Below are 20,100 nucleotides of genomic sequence, written 5' to 3' on the forward strand. Positions count from 1 at the left end.
TACTCTACCCGAACGCTTGCAAAAGCGGTACCGAACAAATCAGTCCCACGTTGCACGTGGCACTTGATTAGCATTAGCAAATCGATAATGAACGGAACTCCCGACGCCTTTTTGGGATGCAATCACTTCCGACTGGCGCACTCACCTTCACTGCCAAAACTCACTCTGTAGCAGTAGGGTAGCTAGAGTGTCCTGCTAGTGTCCACCGGTATATCTTAACATCCACTTATCGGGCACGACGAGAAGCCGATCAATTGGATTTTTCATCCCTGAAAATCGTTTCATCCGAAGGGAAAAACCTTGATTTTCGTCCCGAGAATCGAATTAGTTCCGTTTGGCGAATAGGACACAAGAGCACAGAAAGCAACCGGAAATGCTGATTGCTGTGTGTTGCACTAGGCAACGTCTGACTTCAGCCGTTGCCCAATATCAGTCGCTCTCGTTTTGTTGTCCTTCGGACCGACGGTGAATAAAAGGAAAAAAAAACTGACCGTTAAAGGAGGTGCATCTGAGAGATAGAGAGAAAAACCAACACCATTGGTTTCTAAAATCGAAGCCGAAAAACTTGATTAAAAGAGAAAAGCTTTTCCAGGAATGGGCTCATGCAAAACCGGCCCAACAAATGATGAAATGAGCAATGGGGGAGAGACCGCCAGTGAAGATGTCCGGTGCCGTGAGTGCGTTCTGGTAGGGTAAAAACAAATACTGCTAACGAAGCGTCCTTGTACGGGATTCCGGTGAAGAATGAAAAGCCATAATTACGTTGTACCACATAAGACAAATGTCTCTTAAAGGGAAACATTTTTTTACTTTCTCTCTCTCTCTCTCTCTCTCTCTCTCTCTCTCTCTCTCTCTCTCTCTCTCTCTCTCTTAGTTTGCTGTCCCACTCAAACAGACTTCACACAAAGCTCTTTTCGGGTTGATGGTTGAGAAACGAGAACTTTTTAATTTGATTTCTATCTTTCCTGTGTCACTCAACCGTACGAGAGGTCAGGGTGATGCGACCAGCCACTGGGATGGTGATGGTGATCAGAACCATTTAGAGTGGTTCGCTGGCTGTACGGGGAGAACCTTTTTGGTGCTAAATTGATCTCCACAAGCCAAAAGGAACAAGTGGTGGCTAGTTTTCCGGTTTGTTTCTTGCTCAAAAGCTTAGCTTCGCCGGTTACCTAATCTGTTGAAAAATGAGTCGAAGAAGAGTTCGGTTCGTCCAACTGAACGCCAATCATTTCGCAGACGATTATCACTAATCCACCCAAACGAGCCGGATCTGCTTATCGCTGCGGTTGGTTTTGGAAGGATTTTTGCTGATGGCTTGCGTTTTTCAACTCATACTCTTTTCGTCCATTTAAGCGCATGGGAAAATGAGAAAACAATGCGTTCCCACCAGACGCACGTTTGGCAATAAAGCTTCGTTATCCGATCACTCACTTCTCGAGCACGGGGAGCTTTAAAACCGTTGTTCCGGCGCAATAACATCCCAATAAACCACTAACCTCCTGTCAGCATTGTGTTCGCGTGTGTGCGTTTCGGTCCGCCGACGGGGTAAAATCGGGAAAATTAAATTAATGATCCTTCCAGCAATGGAATTTCGCTTCACAATTTGCCCGAAACGGCAGATTGCCCGATAGCTACGGTGTTTCGGTGTGCTGGCTGAAAATAGAAGCCGCTACGTGACTGAAGTAGCTCGACCTTAGGAAATGGTGGCCTCCCTTTACTTGCGTCGGTTGTCAATGCCACTGGCGCGTGGTGATTGGGACGGGAATCCGTATCCTACGACCCCGGGAAAAAGGGGAGGGGAGGCTTGAGTGACAGATACAATCACTTGCCGTGGCTTTTAAGTGGGAGCCGTTTTTCAACCACGTGACTACGGGTGACAACGATGACGCTGATGTTCGAGTGACTGAAAGGCGCTTTCGATCCCATCCTCCATTCTCGGAGGGATGTTTCTTAGCCCGTTGGGTGCGAACTTAAGCTTGGAAGATGCGGGTTAGTGGGGGCGGTGTGATCGGTGAGGTGTGAAAGGAGGCGGCGCCGGTACTGTTGATGATGGGTTGAGTGCGAGAACGTGTACAAGGAACACATTGCTCATTAGATGCCTGCATACAAAATCAACCCGTGGCAAACATCAAACTTTGTTGGCTTTCTGCACATATGACATGGGTAAACGAAGAGGAAGAAATACTCTCCCTCTTTCTCTCTTTATCTCTAACTCCCTTTGTTTTGTTCATCGTCACACCCCTAAACCTATCCACAATTCCATAAAGTCATTAGCCAGGAAGAAAGATCAACCACCATCCGCGTGGGGCGGTGGGAAGATTACCTTGGCTTTTCCCGCAACGCAACTTCAACCATCGTCATGGCCACTGGCTGACAAGGGCACGGGCACCTTTCGACGAGGTGTAAGACATTGCTTTGTACGACCTGCGCACATCATGTGCAGTGAATAGGGCTTAGATCGCAAATCCGACATAATGCCATCAGACAACATGCGGTTTGGAGATTCAATTTCGCGGAAGCTGATTACCGTATACACGCTCGCACGCTGTGTCATCTGAGTGCGGAACGGTTCCAATACCGAGCCGAGCCTCCGTTCTGAACCTCACCGCACAGGCACAACACGGGACGTCGTAAACAATATTTTATTGTTTCACTGAAACGATCGCGCGTCAACCTAAGCGGGGGAATGTGTCTTGTGGCGAAAAATTGTCCTGTCAGCGAGGCTTTTCCGACGAGGGGTCGTCTCGCGTTGCGGTATCGTTCACTTCCGCCGAGCAGAGCACGAAAGTGGCGGAAGATGATGAGATCTAAAGTCAATTCGATGGAAAGATAAAATTATGAGATGCGCCATCATGCAACCCATGAGCTTTTTGTTTATTGCGGTATGATACGGGAAATATGCGGTGCGGTTATGATACGTAACGCTTGTACGCATCCTTTAAAGCCATATTTTGCATATAAGGATCATTGGGGTATGCTTGTGCATGGGTGAAAGTATCGAAAGATATCAAAGTTGTGATAAAGGGATAAGTTGAAAGCATTCGTAAGGCGAGTCGTGCTCATGACATCGAGATTCAATCAAGTGTATTTAATCCGAAAGTAGGCCAGAACAGTTTTCATGGAGAACACAAGACAAGGCTCCGTACAGCTACGAACTTATTCATCCCACTGCTCGTCATCTGTAAAGCCTCTTATCGGAGGTTTCGTTTCCTTGTGACTACGGAAAAAGTGTCAGCGTAATGATGAAGTGACATAAAGAAAAAACCATCCTCTTCAAGCACGGTTTTGTGTTGCTTTTGAAGCACAAACCCTCCGTTCGTTGGCGTCTGGCGAGCAGAAGCACGTTTCTCTCAGCAAAACCTACACTACGGTACACAGTGTTACCAATCGACAAGTGACAACATCGATAAGCGTGACTTTTACCAATCACAACACCAATCACCAGCATCTTTCATCCCTCCCAGAAGTTCGGTGAGCTATTCGATGTACTCTGTAAGCTACCAAGCTTATACACATCTCCTTATCACGCATTCAAGGATTTAACGTCCACCGTGGAGGGTGGCAACGTCTAGCTGCAATCTTAATGAAACGATCGAGATGATAAATTTTCCCCAATTCTTTCCAGGTGAAAGAGAGAAGTCACAACAAGACATTGATCTGCACTGGGATTTAGCGCACTCGGTACGTACACGCCGAAGTAACACGCCCCGGATCTCACGCCCGGTGAGCAGATAGCTTCATCAATCTCGACACTCCAAAGAGGCGGCAGCGTGTGTCAATGTTACGGATACGGATCAAAAATGAAAAGAATTGCCACCGACGCTGACGACACGGATGGCCCTTCGGGTTGTTGTCGTCAAGTTGTCAACATGTTTTGCGACCATCGCCGAACATATTTACCAACGGAAGCGATGACAAATCGACTGCTGGCGCTTGAAGCGGAGCGATGAATTTTGGCCGGGTAGCCTGGGTAGTGACTTGTCAAAGAAAAAAAAAACTTTCCCATACCATACACACATACATTACGCTGCTCACAAACAAAATCACAGATACACACGGAATCACACAGGAACAATCGGAGGACGATGAAAATGAAGACCCATCGCGAGGAGGACGCAGGTGGGCTCTATTTGATAAGGATTACCGATGACAAACTGAGTTTCAATGAGCGAAGAAGGGGCAAACGTTTTCAGATAGACGATTGCGGTGTAACGCGTGTGTGTGAGCCTCATGCCTCATCAAATCGATATTTGACAGCGGCCGCATTGTTTGCGGTGGGAAAAGTCTACACGGATGTTTACACTTATGCCGCACTCGCAGTGGAGTGTGGATGCTCGGGGAAATTAAACTGTCACCAGCTTCCGGGAAGTGCTAAGCTGCTCGTTTCACTTCCACATTATTGGCGAGCTTATCTTATCAACAAGAATTAATTAAACTGCTATATTGGTAGCATTTAACTCAACATTCTTGAAGAGCTTTAGTAATTATAGGAGTCGCTTTAATAAAATTATGTTCAAATGGCAGGGTTCAACTTGTGACTTCCCTTTTTCAAATAGCATAAACTTTACTTGGGGACGTAAACATTCAATTTCAGAACTTTCCACATGTCTAGTCTCTTGGAAGATCAGGCATGCAATAAACAATGCTTTGACTAACCATGGATTTCCTGTTCTTCGTTTTGAAACTCGATATCGACTCTTTAATTTCTTCTTGTTTGTTTAATGATCTACTTGGTCACGTCGCCATTAGATAACGGTTTACTTGACTTATTGATACCGCTTAGTTGGATAATCAGTCCCCACTACGGGGGCACGGTCCGGATAAGATTTGAACCTCGGTCGTGCCGTGTCAATCCTTCCCATGGATTTTTGCTTAAGATTGTTTAATATCTGAAACACCACAAGACTCAAATGACCAGGAATAATGAAACCTAAGTTGATGGAGATGGAAAACCACAATGTTTTACGATTTTACGACAGAAAGCTTATAGTGTTTCCGTAACAACAACGCACGTTATATGCGAAATATCATATAAGACCACAAAAACAACGCCCTATTATTAAAAGCATACTGTTGCTTTTAATCATCCAAACAACACAAATATTTTATTCATTGTTTAACCTTGCATTCATAGTTCGAAAATCCAGTCACGTAAGTAACGGTCCCCAAAAGCTAGTGATTTCTTCACGAAGCAAACTTGCGTTCAAAAGAAACCATAATTCTTATCACCCGTGCTTTTAAAGCACTGCTATTCGGCTGACATTTAAGTCACGAAAAAAAAAGTTTGCCATTGAAAATTTCCCTTTCGAAGCATACTGGACACGAAAAGAAAACCCCTTAAAAATAATCCAATAAAGCAGGCACAGTGAAAAGCATCGATCGTGATAAGACGGCAGTGTGCTTGAACATCATTCCCAAGCATGTGCACGTTCTTTATCTTCCTGCCGGCAAACACTGCTGCGCGGGCTGCTGTTTTGCGTAGGAATATTTTAGTCACGCTCGAAAACACTCTTCCTGGGCGTGCTGAGCACCGAGCTCGTAGTCTTGCCGGTTTCACCAGCTTCACCCCGGTACCGGACTCTCGCTTGATTATGACACAGGCGCCGATGGCAGGCGTTGATTTATATTCGTCACGCGACACGATGGCAGCTTCCTCCGGCTAGTCAACGTTACTTTCTGTAACAGGCGCACACGCTCAACAAAAAAAAACACACACACACACATACATATACAAAGAACCAATGAAGGGTGAAGTTTGAAGCTGCCCGTACAATGCACACCAAATCTGTTATTCACGGTCAGTTTGCAGATACTGAAAATCACAAGCGACAGTTTCCGATCCATAAATTTAATCCTTCTTGAGGCGTGCTCCGTACCACCAACAACAGTTCGCTTGCTTCCGCTTGCTAGTAATGGATGGAAATCTCGGCACGCAGCTTCTTAAAAGCTGGCCATACTTAAAGCAGCGCACCATGCAGCATCAGTGAGGCAAGGGATGTGTACGCTGCTAATGGATAGCCATTTTGAATGCAACTGGATGAATTATTTCTTGCACAAACACAGCAGCATCAAAAACACACATACAACGAAGATAACTCTCCCAATATCTTCTACCGGCTTATGCACGCAATTACTTCGAACGCGTTCCGGATGGATGGTCGACAGCTCGCAGGGCGGACGTGTTCACAAACGCTTCGGTACGTTTTTGGAACGCTTCTTACATCGGAGCTAATCCCGCAAGCTGGGTATACTGCCTATCGCTACCACCACCTTAGGATGGACGGTGTGAAAGATGGCGCAGCATAGCGACAGCAAGCGAACAGCGAAACGATCACGGGGAAATGCCTTCGCTTCGTCGCTGATGCACTATCATGCATCTTTGCCTGTCTGTCATGCTGCGCCACAACCATCCGCTACTACTGGATTGGCTCCACAAGCTAGTCTTTGTGTGTGTGATTTTCCTTTTCATTCTTTCTTTGTTCTCTTTTTAACTAGCTCGCACCAGCTCGTCCCACGCTGCCTTGTGAATTGTAGGGATGCTGCGCTAAAAGCTGACAATCATCCTTACGGTATCCGAGCAAGGAACACTCAAATAGATGAGAGGGAAAAAGCACACGGCTCAGCTTAAGCCGAGTGAAAAATTGTTGAAAAATATCCCGCTTTTACGCGGAGATTGTTACGTCCTCTTGGCTTATGTAGACTTAACGTCTAACGGAGAAGCGCTTCGATTGCCTTACGAGTGAAGGGAAAAAAAAGTAAAAGCAAAACCTTACTGCAGTAGTGTCGTACTGGCAAGGATGAGGATATGTAAACAACAAAAGAATGCAAACCATCCACAAACAGAACGCCTCGAACCGGTACGATACGGGAACGGACCAAGCGGTGGCAATGAAAATTAACGACGTGTCGAATATTCGTGATACCGGATGTGAAAGGCCGCTTTTCGCTGCCGTTGCTTTCCGTATGCGGCTCAATTGCTCGTACGGGTTGCATATAATGCATAGTAAATGAAGTTTTCTGCGATGCCAATGCGAATGGTGATGATGATGATGATGATGATGCTACTGCTGTCGTTCGAACGGGCCAGGAAAAAAGAATAACCAATATGCAGAACGAAAACAAAAAATGGGAAAACTGTACAACCTATCACACGGTTCGCACGTCCAACCACGCGCGGTAAGGCATGCATCAGATCCAGCCACTGTCTGCAAAACCAATAAATTTGACATTCCATGGATAATGACGTTCATTACGGATCGCAGGAGGGTGAAATAATGAAAGAGGAATGAAATTAGTGGAGCAGCTGGGGCAAGAATACCATTATGTGATTTCAACCATTAAACCATTTTCCCAGCTTCTTTGCATTGTGCTACCACGCGTACCGAGGCCAGTTCACACGGTTCACTGAAGCAACTTAAAGCAATATGATCGGTTCACCTCGACAAGGATGCGCTCCGGTCTCCCGTTTCTGTTTGGGGAAGCTGCAAGAAGTGGGAGGCAGATTTCTTTTACACAAAACATTCCTCACATATATCTCTTCCGCTTCGGTAAATATGACTATCAATATCATAAATAACTTACTCCTCTTACGGCACAGAAACCAGAACCCTTCCGCCGGAGGAACGTTTAAGGGTGGAGCGTAGGGAACTACGGAGGGAAAATCTTGCACTACGTACACCAAAGTCGGTAATCAACCGACCGTCAAGATATTCCGGGCGCACTCGTACAGAACATCGTTAGAATGTTTAAAACGAATGGGCCTGTCCGGGTGATTAGAGGGTACAAAAGTGGAAAATCTCGTCTGCTCAGTAACTCCGTGATGATAACTATGTTCCCGTGTTCCTCCTGTTATTTCCATGCCTCCTCGACCACCAGCTTGCTAGAACCGGAGAACGAGAAACACGATGAAATGTGAGACATTAATTTCATCAGAAGATCTTTCCGGGCAAACACATATGATACGCTCGGCAAGGAAGATGAAAGTTCTACCTTGAATGCTTTGCACAGGACGCAACATCAAAGACGGGAAAAACTGTACTTTTACCATGCTAGCTAGCATGGAAAGAGGTGAGCGTGAGCCTGCAGCAAGACAGAAAGCGAAAAATGTGGCGGTTGGAACGAAAGATGCCGAAGCGCTTAGAAAAGAGGTAACATTCCAATCTGGTGTGCATTCCTAAACGTTCCTTACGGGCGGGTTCCCAACTTCTCCGTAACAGTATGCCCATGAATAATTAATGTCGGTAGGCTTGTGTTCGGTTTTGCGTTTTGCGATCGTACTGTAGTGTACTGAGTGCTGAGAGTGTACCAGCGGGATTGTCACAAAAACAGCTACTATCGCCAACCGGATCTTCCCATCATAATTGAATCTAAAAATTCGCCTTTTCACATCCTGGCAGTCTAGCTGTTGGGTTGTAGGTTAACTGAGACGGGGCATTAACGAGACAGGCAATATTCCGGATGCTTTACACAAAAAAGCTTACATTGCGCTGACATTGAACACTAATCCAATGCGATCCATTACTGTTACACTCGTTAACGTGTAATGGGTGTATTTAATGTATCCATTAAGAGAACGTTGGTGGAACATTTAGCAAGTGAAATAAAACCGGTGTCGGCAAAGCGTACTATCGATCAACCTTAATCTGATTTGCCTCATAACGAGTGCGCTAGTTGATGGAAAACAGTTGAAAGTTTGACAGTTTTCAAACGCAGATTCGCTCTTCCCTGGAGCAATTTGCTAATGGAGACCATTTAAATTCTATTAATAGCTGGGAAAGGAAAAACGCTTAGCAGAACTACCCGACAGTCGACCAGCAAACTCTGCAACTGACTGGAAAAGGTGTAGAAATAATCCGCTACAGAAAAAGAGCTTCTGATTTCAAACGAGCTGGTTTCTTTCTGGCCGTGCTAAAGTTTTGCTCGTTTACGATGTCACACTGCTCCAGTTTTTCTTGTACAGAGAAGATGTTTTCCATATTTAGACTAGGCGGGCTTTTTTGTTGTCTCTTTCCCTTCGCTAGCTCACTTCACTGTGTAGGAGTTTTTCTGTGCGTTAAGATTTTACATTCCAGCGTCGTTTTTTATAGTATTTTTTCCTTGCTTTCGTTACAGCTAAAGCAACACGCAACCGGTAAGTTACAGTTTGAAGGTGGTCTGACACAGACCGTTTTGTGTTTATTTCACGCCACTCTCGGAGGATGAAGAAAAAAGCACGAGTGAAACAAACCCTCGTCGGTACAATTTATTGGTTGCCCACGTTTGACCTAATGCTTTAACCAGGCGTCCCAATTCATGAAGTTATCCAAAGCAGCAATATTGTTGCACTTTTTACTACTCAACCAGACAGTTGCGCCCGGCAAAAAGAAATCAAAAGCGAACTTTCTTCAACCCGAACATTCACATCAACGGATGTAACGAACGAGATGTAACACCAGTTTGAAGGGTGGAAATGAACAAAAAAAAAAGGAAAACCAAACTTAACATAAACACTCCCTGACTGGGTGGATAGTGGTAATTGGGTGTGTGCCGTGCTAACCGAGTGGATAAGAAACCTGCAAAGCGCATAAAACACACCAACACTCAACAGATGCCAACACTGCCTAGCGTTAGCTGTTGTTTGTAATATAATCCTACGATCGAACCAACCGGTCTTCCGTAGGCCCAAAAAGTACATTCTTACGCTCGTTGATGGTGAAACGAAACAACAAAAAAAAGCTCACTCTCAATTTCATTAGGAAAGTTTTACGCTAAATTTCTTTGCACCAACAATGTTTGCCCTCTCTTCACGCGACTGAAATCAACACTACACTGCTGGCTTCTGGTTTCTTGCTGGTTCGATCCACTACGGTTACCTGCCACCCAGCACCTCGAAATTGCGCTTGGAAAAGACAAGAAAAGCAATCAAGAAAAACCAATTATTCGCAAATGAAATCATTTTAATCTGTTTGCTTATTAGCGGAATGTTTTTGGGGTGTTGTTTTCTGGCTTTTGCGTGCGTGCTGGCGAGCGATTCTTACGCCGTTACGCGCTCGAACGGTGGCAGGCAAATCAAAGTTTAGCGAGCAGAAGCGTGGCCGCACGATGGTCTTCAGTTTTCGTTTTTGGCATGAAGATTAATATGGATGCTGGTTTTCTTTCGCCTGATAGCAGCTGGTCTGGTTGAGGTATTTCATTTTTCATCTCAACTCCACCAGCAGTGAATGCCGGCACCAGGAAGCCATTGGAAGCGTGGATTATGGGTAGGGAACGAAACGAGGAAAGCTAAGCACGGGTTGGGATAATTGTTTTAATTATTCCCTTCCCCAAGCCCGCCGAGCTTACGTTGGTCAGTTTGATTGTGTTACGTTTTGCAAGACCTTAGCCAGTTGCTTCAAGCGAACGGTTCATAAAACAGGCAGATGAACAAGATCCGTTACGGAACGTTTACACCGACTCGATAACGAATAATTTATGTGGCTTTACAAGCACCACACAAATTGAAGATGTGTTCTGATAAAATATGATGCAACAAATTCCCCCGAAAACATCCCAAGATAAATGTTTTCGCCTGGTGCTTAGGTGAACTCTTTTCCCTCTCACACAACAACGGATCACGTCCATTTGAGGGTGACCATTGGGTTGACCTTTGCCCCGAAAAAAAAACACCGATCCGCACTTCCCTGCTTGACAAGGGTAACGGTACAAAAGCATTCTTAAGTCCGTTGCTCGTGCGAAGCATTAAGGACAGCGAGGGAAATGCTTCACCTAATGGCATCGTGACAGCGAGACGAGGGTTGATTTTTGCCCATACTGAGGGTGCGATTTTTCTACCCTCGTGTCCAGCGTTTTGCGATAAAATATGACGAGTACAGGAGTGCAAAAATTAGCCGCACCTCAGTAATCAATCACATAGAAAATTGAGGTCGAAGAATGCAAAATAATGCGGAGGTTAGTACGCAGCGTTACGAGGCAATGGCAAATTCTCGCTGTCGGTGTTCATTCATATACTACACATATGAGTAGGATGTTTTCTTTTCCTTTTCTTTTCCTGCATGATTGCATGAAAAGTGAAAAGTGAAAACATGATGTAAATAGCCACCAATCGTTGGTTAGCAGCTGCCAAGGTTCGAACCGTTTCTCATGGGCCAACGATTACTGGTTGAACGACCAGGCGTCTCCATCGTTGATAAACGACGCCAAAGAACGCCACAGTGAATCGGCAACTTTGCTTCCCGTTCGATACTTATGGCATCGCATTGTAGGACGCGTAGCTTTTGGAAGGGAAAACAGAAAGCCTGATTGACTCAGCTGCTTAGTCCTAATCTTGGGCTTGACAGTTCGATGGTTCGTTGGTTGGTTGATGGAAATAAAAAGCTTTTGAGCGATCTCTTTGAAGCATTCGAAAGGAGATGATGATGGATTTCATGTTTACTCAATTAATGATTTCTTTGCAATCATTCAAAAATGGTATATGAGAGAAGTTCCTTAAAACTAAATACTCAAAATGCTATCTTCGCTGTCATTTACTCGAGTGCTATTGCCTCACAAGCGCTCGAAGCAGTTAGCGTGTAACTTAATAAAATCCTTTCTTCCTCCAGCCTTCCGAAGCCACGCATAAGATGAATGACAAATAATAAAGTTTGTCAGAATCATACTGTCCCGTTCGGAGCATGACTTACGTCTGCACCACCACCAAGAACAGCTGTCCGACGAACTGTGCCGTTGAAAAAAATGATTATTCACGCTTTTCCGGGAACGTTACGGTCTACCGAGTTTGCAAGTAGCTTTATCGAGATGAAAGCAAACCCACGCAATGCCAACGTAGCGGTTCCACCCCACCTTCCCTCCTGGCTCGAAACGAACGAGTTGCCTTGGGGTTCAGTTGCGGTTCATTCAACATTAACACTTCTGACCGGAAGCTGATTCTGTGTTTGCACGTTCCTTTTTCTTGCTCGCCTATCATCCAGCGGCAGCACCGTTGTGTAATGGTCTGGTCTGGTTGTGGCAATATTTTTATTAACCTGCCTCCCTGGCTCATTCGTGAGTCGCTTTTGTTAGATGATTAATTATCCGTTTCGGGTTGTGAAGATTTCCCGCACACAAAATCTCGGGAATGGCAATATGTGCCACGCTGTGTACTGCTGGCAAGCTCGTTTCGATCCCCACAACACAACACGATGACAATTGAATATTTGGCATTATTTTGCTGCTGTCAGAGCAGTAATGATACCGTCCAGATGGGAACGTTTTACTTCCGATCGATGTTTCGCTAACGGACGTGGTTCTTAACGCGTCATCCAAAGGCTGCAATCGACGGTGGTACGCCGTGGTGATTTAGTTTACTTCCAACTGGACCTTGTTGGACACGACACAAACAAAGCGGAAGAAACTAATGAATTTCATCTTCCAATGTTGATGACATAAGCCTCGTGCTTAAGACCAAAACAGGGACAAATGGAAAAAAATTGAGTTATATTATTATAATCACAATGTGTTGGTTTCGTTTTATGATCGATTGTTGCATATTTATGTTGTTTTCCTCGAAAATTCAAACACTTTTTCACCACTTGAACAATGTTTATCATTTGCGTGTTTAAACAGCTCGTGATTAGCTTTAACACATTCTTTGCCAATAAATGTAACTTTTTCGAGATGATTTTCAGCTGAAATGCTACGTGTTGTTCACTGTGGTTATGTGGTTTGACTGCTGGTGACACACGTCATGAATAAACCAAAGCTTGTCAAAACTGTCGAAGCACAGCCAGGAAAATGGGATACATAAAATGAGATCTCTTAAATTTCCATCCTACTAGATTCAATTGCTATGAAAACCGTCTCTAAATTGTAACAATCCAAGCCTCCCGGTGACTTCAAACGTTCACTTACATAAACTTGCTTTAAAAGATCAACCAGCCACTACTGCCCAAGCAAGAAAACAACACCTTCCTCGAAGCAATTTTACGTGTCGTCTAGCAAGCAGCTGGCAAAGAAAATGGAACCGAAAATGCGCATCCCATCACACCACGACCAGCAACCGCACGTGCGCTTCCTGCTACAACCCTGTCCAGACGATGTGCCACAGGAGGATCGCGAAAGCTTTCTCGCGCTTATGTACGCCCACGATTGGAAACGGCTTGTAGTGGCTGCCGTCCCTTCCATCATCGTGTTTCGGCGGGTGAACGAGTGACGAAGCCTGTCGAAGGGTAAGAGATTCGTCGTTGCCTTTCCTATCGAGATTTTCCACGAACTGACAGCTTACGGTTTCGATTCGCTACAAAACAATGTTTCTTTCTCACCAGAAACCATTTCACTGGCAAGCGAAAGCCGTTAGCCCGAAGCGATTAAATTGAACCCATGTGCGTATGTACGCTTGCTAGAGTGGAAACCCGAACGGAAGGACACACTGACGGGTGGTAGTATAGATTTGCAATTCGCTCGAAAAATAATCATCCGAGCAAAGCGTGCCTTTGCCATTAAAAAGGCAAAAAAAATCCAGGATTTCTTAAATGGAAATGCACAAGACCCATGATTTGAAGTGGGCGAAAAAATAACCAAATTTGCAATAGATATGTGATAGCTAGATAGCGATGTAGAGTGGAAAACATTCGTTTAACATATGCGCAGGCGGACACTGTGGAGCACAGTTTTCAAACTCCATTAAACTCATCCAAGGAGTTTTTTGTTTTGCTTTTGTAGATTAGAAAGCGAAACCACGCGCCTCGGAACGGCAAAGAGAGCCGTTTGATCAGAGATGTCAAACTCAGTTTTAGCTCGTGGGCCTGATTTAATTGAAAAGGTATTTCGAGGATTGCATGAGTTCTTTACTATGGGTTCTTTGTTCAAGTTTACAACGATATCCAATTGGTATTCCGGTGGTGGTGAGCGACAGCAGCGCCGACGTTCACATTACTGGACCGGGGCTCAAATCTCATACGTACTGTTGCCCCGTACACGTCAAAAATCCTCCAAGATAATCGAGAATCGCTTATGTGAACTTACTCATATCTCAAACACTTCTCGTCCAGATCTGTATCATCCAGTTTAAACCAGAAACAACGTCGCCGTTCAAGAAGTGATTAAGCCTTGTTTGAATGGCGTACGTTCGGAAGCTCGGATCACTTGTATCTCCGGCCCAAAAACCGCACATCAAGCACAAATTTCTAACAATGGGTAATCGTGTGGTGAGGTCTTTTCTCAATAAATCTATTTTCGATAATTCACATAACCGTTCCTTATTTGCTGAGAAAGTTTGTCAAGCAAATCTATCTCCATCTACTTTAAAATGACCAAAATGAGCATAAAACATGATAAATTCCGTCTTTTTACGATGCAGATTGTACCCTCTTCTACCGTAGCAATTTGGTTTGTACTGCAAAACTCTAAAATGCGGGGCACTTCTAGTTACGAAAAAAAAGCGCAAAAGTATGTAATATAAATGCGCACGCGTCGATTCCTCACGCAGTTCGACTTACCTAAATAAGTGCTGTTTGTCAGTACCCAGAATATTTTCAGTGGATCCACCATAACGCCGATCAGTTGCAGTATCACTAGTCAAAACCACAAATCGTACTCAATGCACATGGTTTGCGCGATGCACTAGGTATGTGGGGTTATGTAGGGATGGGTGCCGTACCACGCAAGCTGCGATTGCACTTCTATCACAATGCGCACAATAGAATCGGTCGCGGTTGTTGAGGTTTTCTCTTTTCGTCGCTCGGTTTCGATTACTGTCACTGTTGGCACAAGCACACTAAAACACGCACGCACACATATATACTCCGACACGGACACAAATATACTTCGAGCGAGACTTAACGTTGAATAATTTGCTAGAGAGATAACGGAGGAAAATTATCAAATTCAATTACACTCCAGTTTTAATGGCATCTAAAATGGAAAGGAAATGAACATCAGCCAACGAACGGGCTCGCACATACACACGCACACTTCAACACTCACATACAAAAAGCACACACACACACACATACACACACAAGCACAATTTTTTCTTGCTTTTTCAACATAAGAGCAAAACTTTGGCAAGCACTGTCTGCGGAGCATCCGGAACCGAGGCAGGCTTCCGGTTGTATGCTACCACTTTGCTTTCCGTTCGCACTGTGCCAAAGGAATTTCACTAAACCGAAATGTCTTCTTTCCTTCGGCAATGGCGAATATTGAGTGCGGTTGGAAAGCAAAGAATCGCTTTCCTTCCTTTCTGTCACACACACACACACACACACACACACACACACACACACACACACACACACACACACACACACACACATATAGATTGAATTAAACACACACACACAAACACGTGCGCTCTTATACACTATTAGTAGTGGATGCTTTTCCGGCGTGAATGGTTGATTACGTTGGGAACTTATGCAAAGTGGGAAAATTGCCGAGGATCTTACTCAAACACTCCGTATTATGGTACGCTAATGCAGTTATAATTGAACAACTTTTCTCCGGTGCAGGAAGAGGTGGTTATCATTGTGCCTCCCATCCCCAGGACCAGTGAAAATTCCCACCATTGTGTGTAGCTGCTACACCTTTTTCATTGGAAGGTTTTTTTTTTTCTCCCTGGAAGCCAAGGTTTGACGTCGATACGCGCTGCGGTGCAATTATTCGAGTGGATTTTGGCCGCGATAATCCACTTTCATTGCACTCATGAGTTTGTGTATGTGTGCGCGTTGTTGGGCACTTGTTTGTGTGGTTGGTAAGCGCCCGGGGACGCGCCTGACTGTCGCGTCACCAAGATGCCACGTTCCGGTGTCGTTCCGATGATAAATGGTTTCACCAAACCCGTAAAGGGGCGCCGGATGCCCGTTTTCGTAATCTCGTACAGAGCAGAAAATCCTGAGGCTGGGTTGAATTGTAGTTGTCTGTGTGTTTGTGGGTATGCTGTTGGTTTTTACGGCGTTGTACAGAAGCATCCTTTGCTAGTGTACTCACAGAGGGTGAGTGCCTCCTATGACTTTGGGCACCTTTTTCACAGAGTATTCTGACGCTGTACATCCGCTTTTCACAAGAGGTCATTTGTTTTACTCACATACACTCACAGTATCGCACACACTATCCTTCCCGACTGTCGTCGGTTACATCAGGCTTACAGCGGGCGTCAGCAAACGGAACATATGGAATAGAATCAGCATCACAACGGTAAAGGTACGCACGGGAAGGTCGTATTATCCGTCGGTGCGATTTGTCACACGCACCGCTAGAAAGGTGCAAAAGCACAAACAAAAAACTCGCACCCTTGCATCGCATCGAAAAGTTGAACAGAAAAAGATGACGAGAAACCTTTTTGCTCAATTTTTTTGCACTTTGATAAGAATTCCAAAAGCACATCGTGGGACGACCGGTGCTCCTTGCCGTAAGTCATCCATTTGCCGCGTTGTGGATTATTTTTTGAAACGTTAATCCATACGCAGTGCAAGAAGGGATGCAAAGTACGCGAGCATGGGAACGTTTTCTGCCGCTACGGAACGCGCTACCGAACGCTTGCTGTTGTGAAGTGTGTTGATCCACTTGTGCTCCACCTTATACAACAAACGCGACCGGGAATAATGTGATGCCGTCGCTTGGCGTGGAACGGTTCTTTTGGCGCATTACGGTGAAAGAAGTTTAGCGTTTCTTTTGATTTTTCCGAACGTAACTGAAACTACTTCACAGGTAGATGAGTTTCTTCCCTGTATTATGTTTAGCTTTTTATATGCTTGAAATGCGGGAAGGCCTTCGGGTTTATTCAGAAACGAACGCACACGTAAAGAAACACTTTCACATACTGCTTGGAGGATTTGAAGCATTATTTCAATAATATTTTTTCAAGCAGAACATTTTATCCTCTTCTTTAATGGTTTTACATTTTATTTTAGGCACTTATTGTGTTTTTTTTTCATGTAAAAACAACCAACAAAACTACGAATCAGTTGATTTATCAAATAAATCTGCCATAATGAAGAAACGCTAAGCATCAATATGACTGAACTCACTCTTGATGCATATAATCGCTTTTTTTTAGAACATCACACTTAGGCACAATCACATTAGATGGACGTTGATAATATCGAGCATTTATTGCTTATATGTATCTTCCCGATTCAGATAACACAAGAATCAGCCGTCAATCTAGACACCGTAGTCGAACCAATCCCGTCTGCGGTCAAAGATAAACTGGCGGACGGTCACGATCAGGGCCATGGCTGTTGTGTTTGGCACGATCGGCAAACTCGAACCCGAACCCCGTTTGAATGCCCGATGAATCCGGCATAAGGGTGTACGGAATCGATGTTCATTTCAAAACGTGCGAACGGGTGAACACAGCCACTATAAACAAAAAAAGCTCCGATCGGAGCTATGCTAAAAGCTTCTCAATGATTTCACCCGGTGAAACAGGTTCATTTTACGCTCTCGGAAAAAGTTCGGTACGGTTCGGGTATCGCATGCGCAGCTTTATCGTCAAAGCTTTCCCGATGTGGTCGTGTTGCATTGGCACGGGATATACGCCTTTTTTCGCCGTCACCATGCAAATGCATTCCATGTTGGGGTAGGGCGAGCTTTGGCGATTCGATTTTGCATTACGACTAGGCGCAAAAAAAAAATCCCCACAGTTCCCCATCGCCCTCACGCCCCTGAACGGTTTTGTGGTGCAGCAGCACCGATAAGAGATGCTCATTATCCACTGACCGAAAAAAGGTGCTTTTCCGGCAATAGGGCAAGGAGAGGAACGGAGCGATATGGAAGGATTCGACGCACAGCAGCAAGACGGCGATGGGCACCGTAGACACTCGAACATATTTATTCGAGAGGAATGTTGTTGTAATCATTCTAATTAGGTGACCATTTAATAATTGATTTTTTTCTTTCAATTCGTTACAAAGCTAATGAAATAAGTACATTATGAGCAAGTAAATGAATAGCTCAACAGTCCATTGGTTCGTAATTCATTATTCGTTAATTATACGACACATGGATAATATGTTATGAATAGAACAAATATCGTCAAAAATTGTGCGATGCAAATCATTTCTAGCTTTGAGTGATATTATTTTGTTTTTCCAATATTTACCAGCGTGTGATTCAACCTTCCAGAGTGCTTTCATCGTAGCATCATACGCCGTAGAAATATTACTATTCAATATTGCGCATCCCGATAGCCTCTCATCAATAGGCCAAAGACAAAGGAAACTAGACAATATCAGCAAAAAAGGGAAGATAAACTCAAGCATATAAATAAAGCTTTTCTTGTCCTGGTAACTCACGCACTGTTCTGGGCTAATATACCCTCAAGGTAACTTTAGTGCCTAGACACTTGGTAAAACTGAAATGCCTTCTTCTTTCCCAGCATTTTTTACACAACTTTTTTCCCCCTTTGTCTGGCTTCCATCAGCTTGCTTTCGGCCCATTAGTCAACCAAGGCTTCTGATCCATGTGTTCACAGATGAGTCGAGGACAGTCTGCATTGTCAGTTACTAAAAGCTTATCTGATTCCCGGCACTGGGGCAGGCAGGTTGAGCGTTGTGTAAGCAGCACAAAAAGTGGTCGGAAGAGTGAACAGTGTTTGATAAGTCTCTCCCGGCTTGACAAAAGTTGTACCTAAATCTGTGACAGTTTATTGTAGAAAGTTTGAAGATGTTAGTCGGTGCGCTGTTAAGAATACCTTGGTAGATGCTTTTCATGCACTAGAAAATATTAGCTTGGAAAAAGTTTCTTGAGCAGTGATTGTATTAAATTTGTTGAACAAATTTATATGCGTTAAATATCAGTTAAAGATTTGCTACCGTATGTGTTAGGATTTGTTGAAAAGTATTTTATTTAAAAAAAAATCAAAAGTATAAAATCATAACTGTCTGAAGAACTGCAATTTGTGTCTCGTAAATCAAACCCCAATCAGAGAATTGAATAGTTTCAATAGAAGGGACTTTAATTGTCGACAAACCTCCGCATTGCAACCCTTGGGAAATTTCTAATTCATCATCCCTTGTTCATGCCTGAACCGAACACAAGCGACGAGTTTTGTGAGGGTTGCTTGCAAGTGGTTGTTAAATTTACGTTGCAATAAGAGTTTTTTATGGTGCACATCTTTCCCATGAATGTTGGTGAACGGTTCAGATGGCTGGACAAAATTTTGAATGAATTCTCAATTTTGATGGAGCTTGACAAGGTTGACGGCAAAACTTATCCAGCAGCTCAAACACACGATCAATGATTTCTATTGACAGGTGAAGTACATCATATCCTTAAACTGACGTTGTATGGTCGTAAAATGGTACATTGATTGATCTCTAGCCCAGCACTGTACCACCCGAAACGACCTGACCTAAAGATAGTGCTGCAAGATTTTGCTCGGTGGTTCTTCAACGGAAACGCTCGTCGGAATAATTGAAGAGTTTAACGACCTGCCGAAATGACCATCGGTCGTACCTTTGTGTGCAGATGCTCTTGAGGTTTTAGGTAAAAGCTTGGTGGTTTGGTGAGGGATATTAAAGCGAAGGACATGAACACAATTGTTATTTTATTGTGCACTATATAATCCTGGCATAAATCACTTAATGGCTAACAGGGTTTTGAATGGCGGGATAATATCGAGCGCAAGATGGTATTGGGGAGATGATTAACATGACATGAAATCGTGAACTTTACAAATTGAGCATTGAGAAAATAGAGGATTCGTTTTGTTTAATATTTTGTTTATGCAAAAAAAAAATCATTTGTGACTCGTCTCACTCATTAAGCAGTGATAAGGATAAAGCATCGTTTTCCTCAGTTTTTTCTACCGTGCCTAACGTTTCGTGAACTCCTGATGTTGCCTTTCCAAGAACTCGTTCGTTTTGCAAGAATAACTTTGGACTTTTTGTTGGCAGCTTTCCACAAACAATGTTTGCAAAACGTTCTAGCGCTGGGAAATGATTCCGAATTGCAAAAGACAACCGCCTGATAATGAAAAATTCAATTACCAAAACATCCCCACATCCACACCGGCGTCCGGCTTGCCGAGGCAGCGGATACCGATCCGTTCTTCAACTCGGGCTCGCATCACCGCAGCGTACATCCCTCAAATCAACCGTAGTAATCGTGGACGACGAATAAACGAATGACCATAATAAGCAAACG

The 20,100-nt window shown here is 44.1% G+C and overlaps 2 protein-coding genes across 5 annotated transcripts in view; one reads left to right on the top strand and one right to left on the bottom strand.

Annotated features, from left to right (window-relative positions):
• The window catches only part of LOC126563720 (neural-cadherin), a 678,265-nt gene that overhangs the window by 254,988 nt on the left and 403,177 nt on the right, over positions 1-20,100 (top strand). The window lies entirely within an intron of this gene.
• LOC126563785 (neural-cadherin) overlaps positions 1-20,100 on the bottom strand; it is a 139,875-nt gene that overhangs the window by 99,755 nt on the left and 20,020 nt on the right. For 3 of the 4 annotated variants that reach the window (XM_050220521.1, XM_050220524.1, XM_050220523.1), the window contains exon 1: positions 14,451-14,643. The exons of the other annotated variant lie outside the window; for it this stretch is intronic. In XM_050220521.1, the coding sequence (XP_050076478.1) occupies positions 14,451-14,502 (52 nt within the window). In that variant the 5' untranslated portion in view covers positions 14,503-14,643. Of the gene's footprint in view, positions 1-14,450; positions 14,644-20,100 lie in introns of those variants that run through there. 4 annotated transcript variants of the gene reach the window in all.

Source organism: Anopheles maculipalpis, chromosome 3RL (genome assembly GCF_943734695.1).
Source record: "Anopheles maculipalpis chromosome 3RL, idAnoMacuDA_375_x, whole genome shotgun sequence".
In the NCBI taxonomy this organism is placed as follows: domain Eukaryota; kingdom Metazoa; phylum Arthropoda; class Insecta; order Diptera; family Culicidae; genus Anopheles; species Anopheles maculipalpis.